Source organism: Cynocephalus volans, chromosome 10, assembly GCF_027409185.1.
Source record: "Cynocephalus volans isolate mCynVol1 chromosome 10, mCynVol1.pri, whole genome shotgun sequence".
Lineage (NCBI taxonomy): Eukaryota > Metazoa > Chordata > Mammalia > Dermoptera > Cynocephalidae > Cynocephalus > Cynocephalus volans.
Genome location: NC_084469.1, coordinates 99,755,071 through 99,770,031, shown reverse-complemented (window position 1 = coordinate 99,770,031; position 14,961 = coordinate 99,755,071). Strand labels below are relative to the sequence as shown.

At 45.4% G+C, this 14,961-nt stretch overlaps 1 protein-coding gene across 1 annotated transcript; it reads left to right on the top strand.

Annotated features, from left to right (window-relative positions):
- The first annotated feature begins 2,470 nt into the window (after positions 1-2,470).
- CD209 (CD209 molecule) lies at positions 2,471-5,775 on the top strand. The gene is made up of 7 exons (XM_063109993.1): positions 2,471-2,495; positions 2,599-2,682; positions 2,907-2,990; positions 3,350-3,427; positions 3,864-4,015; positions 4,643-4,755; positions 5,625-5,775. Exons 1-7 carry the CDS (start codon positions 2,471-2,473, stop codon positions 5,773-5,775), a joined length of 687 nt encoding a protein of 228 aa, XP_062966063.1.
- The last annotated feature ends 9,186 nt before the right edge of the window (positions 5,776-14,961 follow it).

Sequence of the window (14,961 nt, the reverse complement as noted above, 5' to 3'; positions counted from 1 at the left end):
GGAGACATTTCTCTTAATCCCTAAAAGTCTCAGTTATCACCAAGGTCTAAATTGATGTCTAGTCATCAAGTGGTCAATGGTGTTGTAACAGCTGAAATTAAGGCCTAATATCATGTGTTGCCTTGACATCTGGGGCAAACTGGGATAGCCTCCCCCTCTGCTTTTGCAGATAAAGTCCACTGGCCAAACAGCCCTCGCGGTCAAAGACCAAGCCCAGTTTCAGCTTATCCCCAAATAGTGGGTTTCAGTTCCCTGCCAGCCATGGAATTATTCAAACAAACCAATCACCTCCTCCTGTGGGACCCAGTGGGCACCTCCACCTTTTGTTACTACAAAGTCTGCCTCTGAATCTTGTGATTGTTCACTATGTTACCAAGTGTAACTTCCATGTGCCCCTGTGTGGCTTACAGTGTCCTCCTCCAGCGCACTGCCGTGGATCTCATCTGTCCAGATCGGGTGTCGTGTATTCCGCCACCCCTCACCAATGGGGTGCACAGAACGTGATTAAAACACAGATGACATTGAGCATCTTTTCCTATGCTTAGTTGCTATCCGTTTATGTGCTCCGGTAAAGTGTCTGTTCAGATCTTTTGCACTATAAAAAATATTTATTTTCATTGTGGTAAAATACACATAATGTAAAATTTACCATGTAAATCATTTCCAAGTGTATAGTTCAGTGGCATTAAATATACTCACAATGGTGTGCTCCTGCTACTACCATCCATCCACAGAAACCATTTTCATCTCATAAAACTGAAACTGTCCCCATTAAACACTCACCCCCCGACTCTCCTTTCCCCAGCCTCTGGCACCCCCCATTCTATTTTCTATCTTTATGGGTTTGATGACTCTAGGGACTCATATAAATGGAGTCAGACAGTATTTGTCTTTTTGTGACTGGCTTATTTCACTCAGCATAATGTCCTCAAGTCTCGTCCATGTTGTAGCATGTGTCAGGATTTTCTTCCATTTTAAAGGCTGAATAATATTCCACTGTATATAGATTTACCACATTTTGTTTACCGATTCCTTTATCAACAGACACTTGGGTTGCTTCTACCTTTTGGCTATTGTGAGTCGTGCTGTTATGAACATGGATGTACAGATATCCCTTTGAGCCTTTGCTTTCAATTCTTTGGGGTGTATACCCAGAAGTGGGATTGTTGGATCATATGGTAATCCTATTTTTAATTTTTGAGGAACTGTCGTACTGTTTTCCTTAGTGGCCACGTTCTTACCAACGTCCTTGCCAACACTTGTTATTGTCTTCTGTTTTTATGGTAGTCTTACCAGTGGGTGTGAGGTGATATCTCGTGGTGTTTCTGATTTGCATTTCCCTCACAATTAGTGATGTCGAGCATCCTTTCATGTGCTTGTTGGCCGTTTGTATATCTTCTTTGGAGAAATGTCTATTCAAGTCCTTTGTTCATTTTTTAACTGGATTATTTGTTTTTCTGTTGTTGCATTATACTTCTGTCTGTTTTTACTCTACACTTCTGCCTGTTTTCTGGTTGTTGAGTTTTAGGAGTTTGCTGTACACTTTAGAATCCTTTACACAATATGTGATTTGTAAACGTTGTCTCCCAGTCTGTCAATTTTCTTTTCATTCTTTTTCCTGACTTTAACGGGGACACTTTTTTTTTTTCTAAATGACACTATTAGACTCTCTTTAGTTATGGTGGGGGTGGGAAATAGCAACTGTGGTCCCCAGCTGTCCTGGACATTGAAGGACGGAGGTGGACAGGAGTGACTCCAGTTGGAACTGTGAAGGCAGACTGGTTGTGAATCACAGCTCCACCATTTACCATCTGTGTGGCCATTTACCTAATTTCTCTGAGCCTCTGTCGCCCCCATCTGTAAAATGGAGGTCACATTTCCTACCACAGGGTAAGAATGTTAAATGAATGAGTATATAAAGCAGTTAGAAAAGTGCCCAACTGTAGTAGGCATTAAATGAACATAAGCAATTATGATTAAACTCCCCTACTTCCAAAGTCAGCAGAAATCACTACATATTAAGCACATCAGCAAATGAGGCAGCAAAGCCTGGAAGTCAGATGGGATGATGTTTCCAGGAAAACTGTGGACACTTCCTGTCCACCCGTGCTCTGGGTAGAGAAGGCATAACAAAGTAGCTTTACACTACACATTACTGGATGTCACTAAAAGCATCTCACAGCTCGGCCATGCCATGAGTGGGTCAGACCTTCTCTCTGTCAAGCCCAGACCACCCTCCCACCTCCCCAAAATTTCTGGAAGGTCTGGCCCATTCCATGCTGTGTCAGAAGATGGATCCCTCCCTCCCCAGCTTTTTCCGGTGGTATGTCCCTACCCAGTTCCTGTTTCTCTTCCTGAGTAAGAGTAGATTTAGAGAGTGAAAATCACGGAGTCGGAAATAAGAGCTGCGGTCCCAAGCAGTCCCATACACTGAGGAACAGCGGAGGACCTGGGTGACTCGGAGGATCAAATGGCCCAGCAGCTGGACCCCCAGGGTGAGGATGGATGGGACTCTGAGATCTTGGGGAAGGGGCACAGGGTCTGGCCAGGTGTGGCTTCAGCTTGCCCAGGCTCTGAGTCAATGCTCTGCCCATTCAGAGCAGGAAGACCTGATAACAAGTGGCATCAGATTTTTCCCAAACTTTGGATTCCGACAGACTTGTGGCCTCAAGAGTTTTGCAGGTAGAGCAGGGTTGGGGACAGGGGGCAGGGGACAGCTTCTCCCAAATACCTGGGTCCCGGAGAGGTTGGGGCTGGGGGCTTGGACTCCCGGGTCCTGGGAAGCTGGAAACAGGGGCCTGGCTATCCCCGGGTCCTAGGGAGCTGGAGGCAAGGGCCTGGCTGCCCCTGGGTCAGGCTAGGCAGGGACACTGACCTGCTGGAACAGCTCATCCTCTTCCCTGCAGGGTGCCTGAGCAATGTCCCCATGATACTGCAGCTTCTCTCCTTCACACTCTTCACGGCTCTCCTGCTGGCCGTCCTCATCCAAGGTCAGGGGCAGGCTCTGAAGAGCTGGGTCTTCCTCAGTGGACACAGCCTGGGGAGGACAGGTCCGGGAGGGAGATGGGGCTCAAAGCTGGAATCAGGTCCCCCAGGGTTTCTGGGGAGCCTCTCCTACTACCCCTCCCCCACCTTGCTGCAAGGAAGGAGCAGGAGGAGGAGGGGCAGGGACGAACCCCAGCTCCACTTGCTGTCCCGGTGCTGCCTTCGCTGGGTGCCAGTTGTCCACATCTTCAAACGGGATGAACCAAGACCTTGCCTCTCAGTAATGATGTTTCTGGGGGCCCAGGACAGGGCATGGTATACAGTCGATGCTTAATAATTGCGATTTCTTCTTCTCTTGGCACAGTCTCCAAGATCCCCAGCTCCCAGGAGCAGGGGAAGCAGGAGATGTCCAAGGAACTAACTCAGCTGAAGGCTGGGGTCGGTGAGTGGCGGGAACCAGGAGTCCTAGGGCCTGAGAGCGTCTCCATGGGGTGTGACTTCGCTGGAGTCACCAACGCTCTGAGCCTCAGTGTATTCATCTGTGAAATGGAAACACAAGGGGACAGTGACTATTGCACTTGGTGTTCGCAGGGGTCAGGTACACAGTAGGCACTCAACGAAGGCAGCGTCCTGCCTTCCGTCTTAGTTCCAAAGCTGAACCTCTTACGTCTCCCACTCTGGAGAGATGGGGCCAGGTCTCCTGGTTCTCCTGAGGGCGGGGGGGGGTCTCAGGAAGGGAACAGGAGAATCCTTCTCCCCCCACCCCAAAGGTGTAGTGTCGAAGAAGGGCCCTGGCTCTCCGGAGCCTGGAAGGGGGCAGATGCAGAAATATGGGCATTTGGATTGGGGTCCCAGCCCTGACCCGCCTTCCCCAACAGCCCGCCTGTGCCGCCCCTGTGCCTGGGACTGGACGTTCTTCCAAGGAAACTGTTACTTCTTCTCCAAGTCCAAACGCAACTGGCACGACTCCGTTACCACCTGCGAGGAAGTGGGGGCCCAGCTGGTCGTGATCAAGAGTGCAGAGGAGCAGGTACCCCTGGTGGGGAGCCCTGAAAGGAAAGGGAGGAGAAAGTATGAATGAGAGGGTCCCCGGCACCTTGAAAGGAGACACAGAGAAGATCTGAGCTGTGTGAATGCTTTGGGGACATGTCACATGTACGTCAACCCCAGTGGTGTGCTGGCCACTAGCTCCCAGGAGGAGAGAGTCGTCACGTGCAGTATTGCCAATTCCCCTGGTGCAAACATCCCCACCATGGCTGACTGCAAGCTATCAATGAGATGTGACTCAACGCGGAGCTGAACAAAGATGAGCATGACCGGCCATCATAACCTGGTGCATCTTGTGTCCAGGACATTGAACTCAGTCATGGGCACACTTGTGTGCACACGTTCAGGACACGCAAGACAGATAAGCAGGCAGTGTGCTCCCCAGTGTGTGAGCCTGAGGCCAGCTGTGCACGTACGTCTGCGAGTCCGAACACCCGCACCACGGGATACAGGTGTGAGAGGGGTTCACACATGTGGGGGCTCAGAGCCGGTCCCTGAGGAAGCTCCACGTTAGACTGAAAGCAGAACTTCCTGCCAAGAGATCGGGGACACACTGAGCCTAGAAAAAGGGGGGCAGAGCTTGCTCCTGACGCCTCCTGTTCTTCTCCAGAGCTTCCTACAGAGTCAGACTTCTGACAGTCAGCGCCTCACCTGGATGGGGCTCTCTGACCTGAAACATGAAGGCACGTGGCACTGGCTGGATGGTTCACCTCTGCTGAGCAGGTAGATCTGGGGAGAAGGGGACATCCTATCGGGTGGCTGTGGGGTTCGGAAACGTTGACTTGAGCCTTGCCTGGGGCTCCTCTCCCACTCCCAGGCCCCCTGGACCTAAGAGTCTGGGACTTTTGCTGATTGAGGAAGGCGTTGTTCACACGCACGTTCAGATAGGATGGCAGGTGCCTAACATTCCACCATCATAGCTTTAGGAGGAGCTTGCTGCCTGGGCGGGTGGTTTAGAACACAGTGTATTAATAGAACGTCTGAGGCAAAGTAAGGCCAACAGCTCAGGAGACCATTGCCATTGAAAAGGTAGATCGTTATACTCACAGATCCCAGAAGAGGAAGTACACATCCCCCCACGGGGAGGCCACACGGGGAAGCACCGAGGTCGGTTATGTCAGAGGGAGGGAAACTGAGCAAGAGCCTTTGTTATGGTTCCTGTGGGAAGGAATGGGCGAGGCGTGTTAAGGAGAATTAGGATTGGCTAGTTCGAGTGGTTTCAGCAGGCTGTGGGGCATAGCGGTCGCTCTCAGTTGTCTAGTACCCGGCCATGGGTTGATTAGGGCAGGTGGACAGTGGCTCACAGTGCAAGACCCCAGTTAGGCAGCTGCTTCGGGGTGTGCACTCTAGATTGGTTGGTTTGTATCTGAAAATCACATCTCCAAGAGGTGGACTCCTGCCAAGGAGGGGTTACAACATGGGAGGAAGGAGGCCACGGCAAAGTAACAGACATACGATTGGGTTGTACAGAACAAGGCATGTCCACCATATGCATGCAGGGCAGACACTCAAGCAGCAAGCTAACAGAAGCTAGGAACATGGATCAGAGTTTGTGGCAGGGCAGAGGCTCACATTCTGGATGGGATTTGCAGTTTCAAGAAGTACTGGAATGATGGGGAGCCCAACAATATCGGGGATGAAGACTGTGCAGAATTTAAAGGCAATGGCTGGAACGACGTACTGTGTAATACGGAAAATTTCTGGATCTGCAAAAAGCTGGCAGCTGCCTGCTCCAGTGACTGAAGGCTGGTTTCTTTCCTCGGTCCATGTTGGCAGAACTAATACTGATTTGTTCATATTGAGAAATGTACCATGGTCATGTAAGACATTAACATTAGAAGAAGCCGAGTTATGGATATACTTAACTTTGTACTAACTTTGAAACTCATCTGTAAATCTAAAACTATTTCAAAACAAAAAGTTTGAAAAATACCCCTCCAAAATTATTTAAGATTCCACTTATATGAGGGATCTGGAGGAATTTATAGAGAAAGGAAGTAAAATGGTGTCTGCCAGGCACAACAACGTGAATGTACTTAATACCACTGAACTGTACAATTAAGCATGATTAAAATGGTGAATTTTATGTTATGTGTACTTTACCATGATTAAAAAGAAAAACTCTATCAAAAATTCAATTTAGGATTGATATTGGGATGGCATATAGTGTAATTAATTATGTGTAAGGTGGAGAGCACCCCTTCGATGACTGGGAAAGACACAAGGTGGAAATAAAGATTTCATTACTCACAGGTCCCAGGGAGTACCCAGCATGCCCAGAGGCCGTACACACTAGAGATCTGAAAATACAAGGAAAGGGGGAGAGACAGACCAGTGGGCCAACACCTTTACTGGGAAACATATTCCTGAGGGGAGTTTTAATTGGTGGGTTTAAAGCAAACAGGTATGAGTTCTAGGAAGAGGTCACTGTGACATATCTGCATGGTCCATGTGGGGCGTGGGGTCCAGCAGGAACAGTCGAGTAGGCTGTATCTAGCTGTTCCATAGGGAGGTGACCATCAGGAGGAAGTTATATAAGGCAGAAATTCAGACTGACCACATAGAGGAACTGAAAGGAGGTGTAGAACTGGAAATTGTGTTGAGGGTGATTGAACCCTGCTCGTGGTATAAGAAAGTTTAACTTATATTCAACATGGAAGCTGAAGCAATATAAGATTATAAGAATTTACTACAGAGTTGGATCTATAAATTAATTTGGGAAGATTTAACCTGTTTAAAATACTGAGTGTTCTTTTTTGTCTATTCAGATATTAGTTAAGTTTAAACGTGATCCTCGTTATGATTTATCCATATTCTTGCTATAATTCTTTATTCTTGTTATGATTATCTTCAACATTTGAGAGTTTTTGCTGTATTGTAAAAAGGATTTGTTTTCTCCTTTATTTACAAGGAGAAATTCTTATGCTCTTTATTGTTAGAGCATAAGAAAACTGATCCTTTTATAGATTAATCTTGCTGCAACCTTTAATTAGTCCAGCAGTTAAGTCCCCAGGACTTTCTGGATAGGTGACCATGGCTTTGAAATATTGTCGACTTTGACTATTTTTTCCAGTATTTATAGGTCTTATTTCTTTTCATTTTTTAAATTGCATTGGCAAAATAGCTATCTTTTTATTGTTCTTTTTAAACGTTTATTTATTGATATTACTTTTTTATTTACATTCTATGATGTGGAGCAGTTGGGGGGAGGGGAAGAGGAGAAAGGGGAAGGAAATAGGGTGGGGGAAGGAGGAGGGGTGGAGTTGAGGTCTGTGGCACCTCCATCATTCTGGCACAGGATACCAGGGGGCTTCCAGTGGTGGCTTGGTCATTGCTGGGCTGGGTGCAGATGTCAGAGGGGTGTGGCTGAAGCCCTTGCCCCCCGACCCCCCTGCAGCTTGGGAGCCAGGAGCACTTCCTGCAGCAGCTTGGTGGTTGTCGCTGGGTTGTTTGCAGGTGTGGGGGGGTGTGGCTGAGGCCCTAGGTCCCCCTCCCTCAGGGCTGGTTGCAGGTGTTGGGGGGCCATGGTTGAGGCCCCCAGCCTTCCCATCCTCCCTGGCTGCTCTTTGGTGTTCTTTGGTGATGAGAGACATTTTCTAGTTAATATCAAACTTTGTCTCTGGTCTGTGGGTATTTTTTCTTTCAGTTCTGTGTTGGATTATTTGCTGTTCCCACCACTTAAACTCTGCGCTGGAACTAATTCGTTGTCCTTTGCTTACTTCTAAAATGGGAGAACTTCCTGTGGGGACCAGAACTTGAGCTCTGTGGTTGAGCTAAATTGTTGCTTTGCTGTTGATTCCCTGGGGAAGGCTTTTTGTGCAGCTCAGGTTTTAATGATTGACTTTATAGGTGCTTCCAGGACTCATGAGATCTGGTGCACCTGGGTTGTATAGAATATCTGGTCTTGGCCTGAGTCTTTTCAGCAAACTGCAACCCCTGCAATTCTATATTCCTGACCAGTCTCCACTGAGTGGTCCTACACTGACTGGGGTGCCAGTCAGCTGTCCTTGCCATGCCCCAGTGTTCTCCTGGTGGGCCTGTCTCCCCTACCACCCCTGGTCCAAACACTTCCCATGGGACAGGCTGTACACTGTTTCCTTATGGTGACTCACCAGCCTCTGAGTGGCTCCTTTCTTTCAGTTGTTGTGAGTCCTCACTCCTATGTGGGTCCATGGGAACCCTATTAGTAGTCTTGCTGTCCTGTGGGCCACCAAGGCCCTCTTCTCCCCTGCTGCCTCCAAGCAACTCCATTCAAAGCACACAGCTGCAGCTTTTGCCAGCTCTTGCTCTGTGTGCTCAGCAGCTCCAGCCTTTGAGTGGCCTGGGCTCGAAACAGTCGGAGAGGTTCTTTCTCTCAGTGTGGCATCTCCCACCTTCATGCACTCCATAGGTCTCTCCTCCTCTTCCACTGAGCTCTAGCAGCCCCAGCTTGACTTTCATTGCTTTTTAATAGTTGTAAATTGGTTGATTTGTGGGAGAGAGTGACACTGGGAACCTCTATTCTGCCATCTCCATTTTTTGTTGTTCTTTATGTAACAAATATGATTCTCTTATTTAACTTTTTCTTTTCTTTTTCTTTTTTGGTAGCTGGCCAATATGGGAATCTGAACCCTTTACCTTGATGTTATAAATATTTAACTATTAAGTGAGACATTTCTGTAGGGTCATGGAAATTGACCCTTATCAAACCAGTATCCATTTGCAAGGGCTGCTTTAACAAAATACCACCAAGAGGGTGGCTCCAAACAACAGAAATTCATTGTCTCACAGAACTGGAGGCCAGAAGTTTGAAATTGGGGTGTCAGCAGGACCATGTTTCCTTTGAAACCGTAGGGTAGAATCCTTCCTTATCCCTTCCTAGTTTCTGGTGGTTGTCACTATCCTTGCCATGCCTTGGCTGGTAGACACACCACTCCAACCTCCACATCTGTTGTCACATGGTGTATTTGTTTGTTTCCTGTTGCTTATCACAGAATACCTTAAACTGGTTAATTTAAAAAGAAATAAAGTTTATTTCTTACAGATTTGGATGGTGGGAAGTCCAAGGTCCAGAGAATACATATGGTGAGGGCCTTCTTCTCGGTGGTGACTGTCTACAGTGACACAGTGTCACATGGTGAGAATGGCAAGAGAGCTTTCATGTGCTCTCCTTTTAAAGCTACCAGTCTACCTCATAATAACACATTAAACGATTAACCCATCACTTAATCCTTTCCCAAGAGCATAGTCCTCATGATCCAATCACCTCTCAAAGGCCCCACCTTTCAAAATACCACAATGGGGGGCCGGCCTGTGGCTCACTCGGGAGAGTGCGGTGCTCATAACACCAAGGCCGCGGGTTCGGATCCCATATACGGATGGCCGGTTTGCTCACTGGGTGAGCGTGGTGCTGACAACACCAAGTCAAAATACCACAATGGGATTCCCCACCCTCTTAATGCTGTTGCAGTGAGAATCAACTTTCCAAAATATGAGCTTTTAGGAGACATATTTAACCCATAGCATTCCAAGCCTGCCCCCCAAATGTATGTTCTTCTCATATATAAATACATTCATTCCATCCCCCTGGCCCCCCAAGTCTTAACTCATCCCATCACCAACTTGAAATTCCCAAGTTTCATCTGGGAAATCAAAACAAGTTATCTACTTCCAAGATACAATGGTTGGACAAGAATAGGGTACATATTCTTATTCCCATTCTAAAAGGGAGCAACAGAAAAGAAGAAATGAATAACCGGCCCAAATCAAGTCAGAAACCCAGCAGGGCAGGTGGTGATTTTGAAGCTGGAGAATAATCTCCCCTGACTCCATGTCTGGCATTTTCTGCACGTTGTTTTGACTGGGGATTTGGCCCCCAAGTCTCAAGCAGCCCTGCCCCTGTGTCTTTCCTGGGCTTACCACACTTTGGCTCTCCCAGGCTGGTGTTGTATGCTGGTAGCTCCACAATTCTGGGGTCTCCGTGGCAGTCCTGCTCCTGTGACTCCACTAGCCATGGCCTTGATAGGCATTATCTGCTGTAACTCCAACCCTACATTTCTGCTTGACATTGCTCTAGTGGAGACTCTCTGTGGTGACTCTGCTCCTGTGACAAATCTCTTCCTGGACCCTGGGCTTTTCCTTACATTCTTTGAAATCTGGGTGAAGGCTACCATCCCTCCACAGCTCTTGCCTTCTGTGAGCCTGCAGACTTAACACAACTTGGATGTCACCAAGGTTCCCAGCTTGTATTTTCTAAAGCAGAGGGCCCAGCAGCACCTGGGGGCAATTAGCCATGGCTGAAACTGGGGTGCTGGGAGTGGCATCCAGCGTAGCTCTCAGCAGCAAGCCTGTGGAGGATGTCTTGGACCTGTTCCCTAAAACCTCAGGGCCTGTGATGGGAGGGGCAGCCTTGAAGATCTCTGAAATGCCATCAAAGTCTTTCCTCAATTCTCTCCATGACCCCTTCCCTCTGAACTAATCTTAGCAGGTAGTTGCTGGCTCCATTCTTGGTTTTTTCTCCCAAACACGCTTTTTCACTCTAAGTGGCCAGGCTGAGAGTGTTCCAATTTTTTTAGTGTTCTGCTTTCCTTTTCATTATAATTTCTACCTTTACATCATACCTTGGTTGCTATAATTCAGAGCAGGCTGTTAGAAGTATCCACGCAGCTTCCTGAATGTTTTCCTACTTAGACATTTCTTCCACCAAATGCCCTCTTTCATCACTTTTAAGTTCCACATTCCATAAAACCCTCGGACATGGATATAATGCATCTAAGTTCTTTTTTTTTTCTTTTTTTGCTCCACTTTCCAATAAGCTCTTCCTCATTCCTATCTGAGACATCCTCAGAATAGCCTTTACTGTCCATATTTCTATCAGTATTGTGGTCCCCACCACTTAACAAATCTCTAAGAAGTTCTAAACTTTCCCTGGTCTTCTTGTCTTCTTCTGAGCTCTCACCAGAATCACCCTTAATTCTCCATTCACAGCAATTTTGGTTTATTTTAGTCTGCTTCTCCAAATTCTTCCAGCCTCTGCCCATTCCCCAGTTCCAAAGCTTCTTCCACATTTTCAGGTATTTGTTATTAGCAACACCCCACTCTTGGTACCAGTTTTCTGTATTAGTCCATTTTCTGTTGCTTATAACAGAATAACCCAAATTGGCAAATTTATAAATAAATTAAATTTATTTATTGCAATTTTAGAGTCTTGGAAGTCCAAGGTCCATTGAACACATCTGGTGAGTGCATTCTTGGTGGCAACTCTCTACAGCAATGCAGAGTGTCACATGGTGAAAATGGTAAGAGCTCTTTCATGTGCTCTCCTTATAAAGCCAACAGTCTAGGCCCATAATAACCCATTAAACCTTTAATTCATTACTTTATGAATGAATTGACCCATTCACGAGGTCATAGTCTTCATGATCCAATCACCTCTCAAAGGACCCACCTTTCAAATACCATAATCAGATTTCCCACCCTCTTAATACTGTCACAGTGAGGATCAAGTATTCAAAACAAACTTTTGGGGACACGTTCAACCCATAGCACATGACTTCCTCCCCTCATGCCCTTTCACTTTGTCTCCCTCAGTGTCTCTTGTCTTCTTATAAGGACATAGTTATATTGGATTAGAGACAACTCTAATGACTTCATCATAACTTATATCTGCAAAAATTCTATTTCCAGATGAGGTCACACTGACAGGTACCAGAGGTTAGGGCTTCAACATATCATTTTGAGGAACACAATTCAACCCACTACACAGTGGACATCTTAATTTTTTTACCAACTTTAACAAAAATGGTTTTCATATTTCACTATTAAATAAGACATTACTGTAGGCTCCTGGAAATTGTCCCTTATCAAATTAAGGCAGCTTATCCTGTTCTTTCTTATTAAAGTATTTTGTTTTTATGTTTATCTTCTTTTAAAGGAACAATGAGTGTTGAATAGATATATCTTATTATAATGTGCAGAGGACAAAAACAAGTTGCTGAAGAATATAGCCCACATGGTAACGTTTTTATAAAACTTCCAGATATGCAAAACAACCTAACATATTGTCTATGGGTATATGCATAATCTAAATATTTTTAAATATGATGAACACCAAGTTTGGGAGGGTAGTTGCCTTGGAAAAGGAAAGGGAAGAACAGGATCAGATATGGCTTCCTGGGACTTCTCTTTGCTATGATTCATTAATTTTAAGAGGATCTGAAACACGTGAAGGTGTTAAAACTTAATTAAGCTGAGTAGAAGGCATGAAGTTTTCTTTATTTTTTCGGCATAACTTTTCATGTTTAACTTTTTCATAATAAAAAGGCAAACCCCAAATTAACAACAACAACCAAAGCATAACATGCCCTTTGCATGGAGCTGGGTTCCCTGGTTATAGTGATCCCCTCATCTCTGCAGAGAATGGAAACTACAGCTCGGTCCTGGTGTTAGAGCTGAATCCTGTGATTTTCACTTTCTTCCCACGTTAGTCCATACCCCTGTACCTGCTATTCGGTTCTCATGTGATCAGCCTCAGCCAATACCCCAGCCCCAGATTATTGCCCCCAAATTAGTCTCAGCTTCTCCAAAGAGTCCTGTTTCCTCACTCTCTCATCTTTGCATGTACTGATACCATGTTGGGAACATGCTTTCATCTACCCACATCCTCTGGAAAAATTCTGACTGGTTCTCCAGGCATCACCTCCTCCAGGAAGCCTGCCATGGTCCTCCAGTCTCAGTCAGGTGTCTCCAGTGCTCCTCATAGTCCCTGTACTTCCCGGACTCATCATATTGTCTTAAAATTCTCTGGTGGCATGGTTCCCATCCCCCTGAGTCCCCAGAAACACAAGTCCTTCCCTGTCCTGGGCCAGCACTACAGATTAAAGGTCTCCAGCCAGCCTTGTATATGAGATCTCCCTTCCTCTCTCACTACCCCTGCTGTGAGCTCTGGGGACAGCACAAGGGATGGGCTACACTCTGACTTCCTCTCTAAGCTGGACAGGTCTGCCCTGGTTCTCCAAGGCCACCTCAGCCACAGGTGCATCCAACAGAGACCCACTTTCCTGTCCCCTTGCCTTTGTCTCAGCTGTGCCCTGTGCCTGGCATGCCCTTCCTTTTTCTGTCAACACTAAACATGTCCTTGAAGGCACCGTTCCAATGCTGTTGCTTCCAGAAAACCTGACCTGAGCCCCCATACAATTAATGCTCCCTCCTCCATAAGGACTGATGAATCAATTTCATCTAAATCCTTTCCCAAGAATATATCCCGATGGCTGCTGAGGACAGAGATTGCTCAATGCTGTGGTTTCATCATTTCCTCTCCCTGAGCACCTCGAAAGCCACAAAAGGAGGACGTGCCCCACCAAAAAGTTCTGTGCCACAGTGAAGTGCTGCTGCTAAGGCAGATGTCAGCGCCTATTGACGCAGGCTCCATTTCTGATGACAAAGGCAAGATGAGTCTTACATCTCAGAAAAAGGGGACATCTGGGATGAAAAGCACGGCCCTCCCATTCTTTGGAAAGTGAGCAGGACTGAGGCCACAATATAGTACAGTAACACTGCTATATACTTTATACTGTACATACTTTTTGGTTTTATATGTAGCAGCCATCTCCTCCCACTCTGCACCTGCCTGTCAAGTTTATCTGTGTTGTCCTTGGTTTGACAGAGATTCAAAATTTTGATAAGGTCAAATGCCTCTTTTTTTCTCCTTTGCTTTGGGATCAACCTCAAGAAGTTTTTAATACAACTCTGGACCACAAAGATATATGCCTACAATTTTTTCAGTTAGCCTAACAGTTTTGCCTTTTATCTTTAGCTCTGAGATACATCTGAACTCACCTTTGCATATGGCGTCAAGGAGGGGTTTGACTTATTTTTTCTCCATATCGTGAACCAGTTTTCCCAACATGGTGTTTTATGTGATCTAGTCATATCAAATTTATTTCTATTTAATCTGGTTGTCTCTTCCTGCACCCACATCGTCCTATTTTTAAATTAATTTTTCTTTGTAAACAGAAATACTGCACATTCTCACTCATAAGTGGCAGCTAAAAAGGAGAGAACAAAACTAAGGCCACCAGAGATGGGAAAGGGGAAGTGGGCGGGAATTAGCAAGAAATTGGCAAAGGGCCACAAAAAATGGTTATACTGTGTAATGTTGAATATATTAATTATCCTGATTTAAGCATCACATATTGCACACAGGTATTGATATTCAATGCTGTACCTCACAGATATGTACAATCAATTATGTTTCAATAAAGAATTATGTTTCAAAAAGATTAATTTTTTATTGTAATACAGGTTACTATCTGGTAGGGTGACTCTTTGTGTTTAATTTTTTTACAGTGTTGGCTTACAACCCATGAAAATGTGCTTTCTCACATGAATTTTAGGATAAATTTGTTAAGATCCTCAAGAAAATTGATGTAGAATTGTGATTTATTTTGTAAATTTAATTTACAAATTAAATTGCGGAGAATGGGCACCTTTACCATGTCCATTCATCTGACTTCTGGGAATATTAGATTCCTCTATTTATCTAAATCCTTTAAAAAATATCCTCTAATATAATTTAAATTTTTTTTCCCCTGCTAAGATCTTTTGAATTCTTTATTGAGTTGGTTCTTAGATACATAGTAGTTTTGGTTGCTATTATAAATGTCTTATTTTCCATTATCTTTTTACTTTATTGTTCTATTACTTTTGGTATGACGATAACTTCATTAAATACTCCTGAGTTGCAATGTTTTTGTTTATTCTTCTATGTAGGTGTATTAGTCCATTTTGTGTTGCTATAACAGAATACCTGAAATTGGGTGACTTCTACAGAAAATCAAAATTTATTGCTTGCAGTTTCTGAGGCTGGGAAATCTAAAGTCCGTCTGGTGGTGGTGACAGTGACCCAAGAGTCTCACATTGCAAGATGGTGGAAACAGAGAGAGCAGAGAG

Excerpts from the sequence above, each read along its gene's own strand:
- CD209 (XM_063109993.1), top strand. The coding sequence starts at position 2,471 with ATGGCCCAGCAGCTGGACCCCCAGG. Across the intron at positions 2,683-2,906 it reads TGGCCTCAAGAGTTTTGCAG|GGTGCCTGAGCAATGTCCCC; the intron begins GTAGAGCAGGGT and ends TCTTCCCTGCAG. Across the intron at positions 3,428-3,863 it reads TCAGCTGAAGGCTGGGGTCG|CCCGCCTGTGCCGCCCCTGT; the intron begins GTGAGTGGCGGG and ends CTTCCCCAACAG.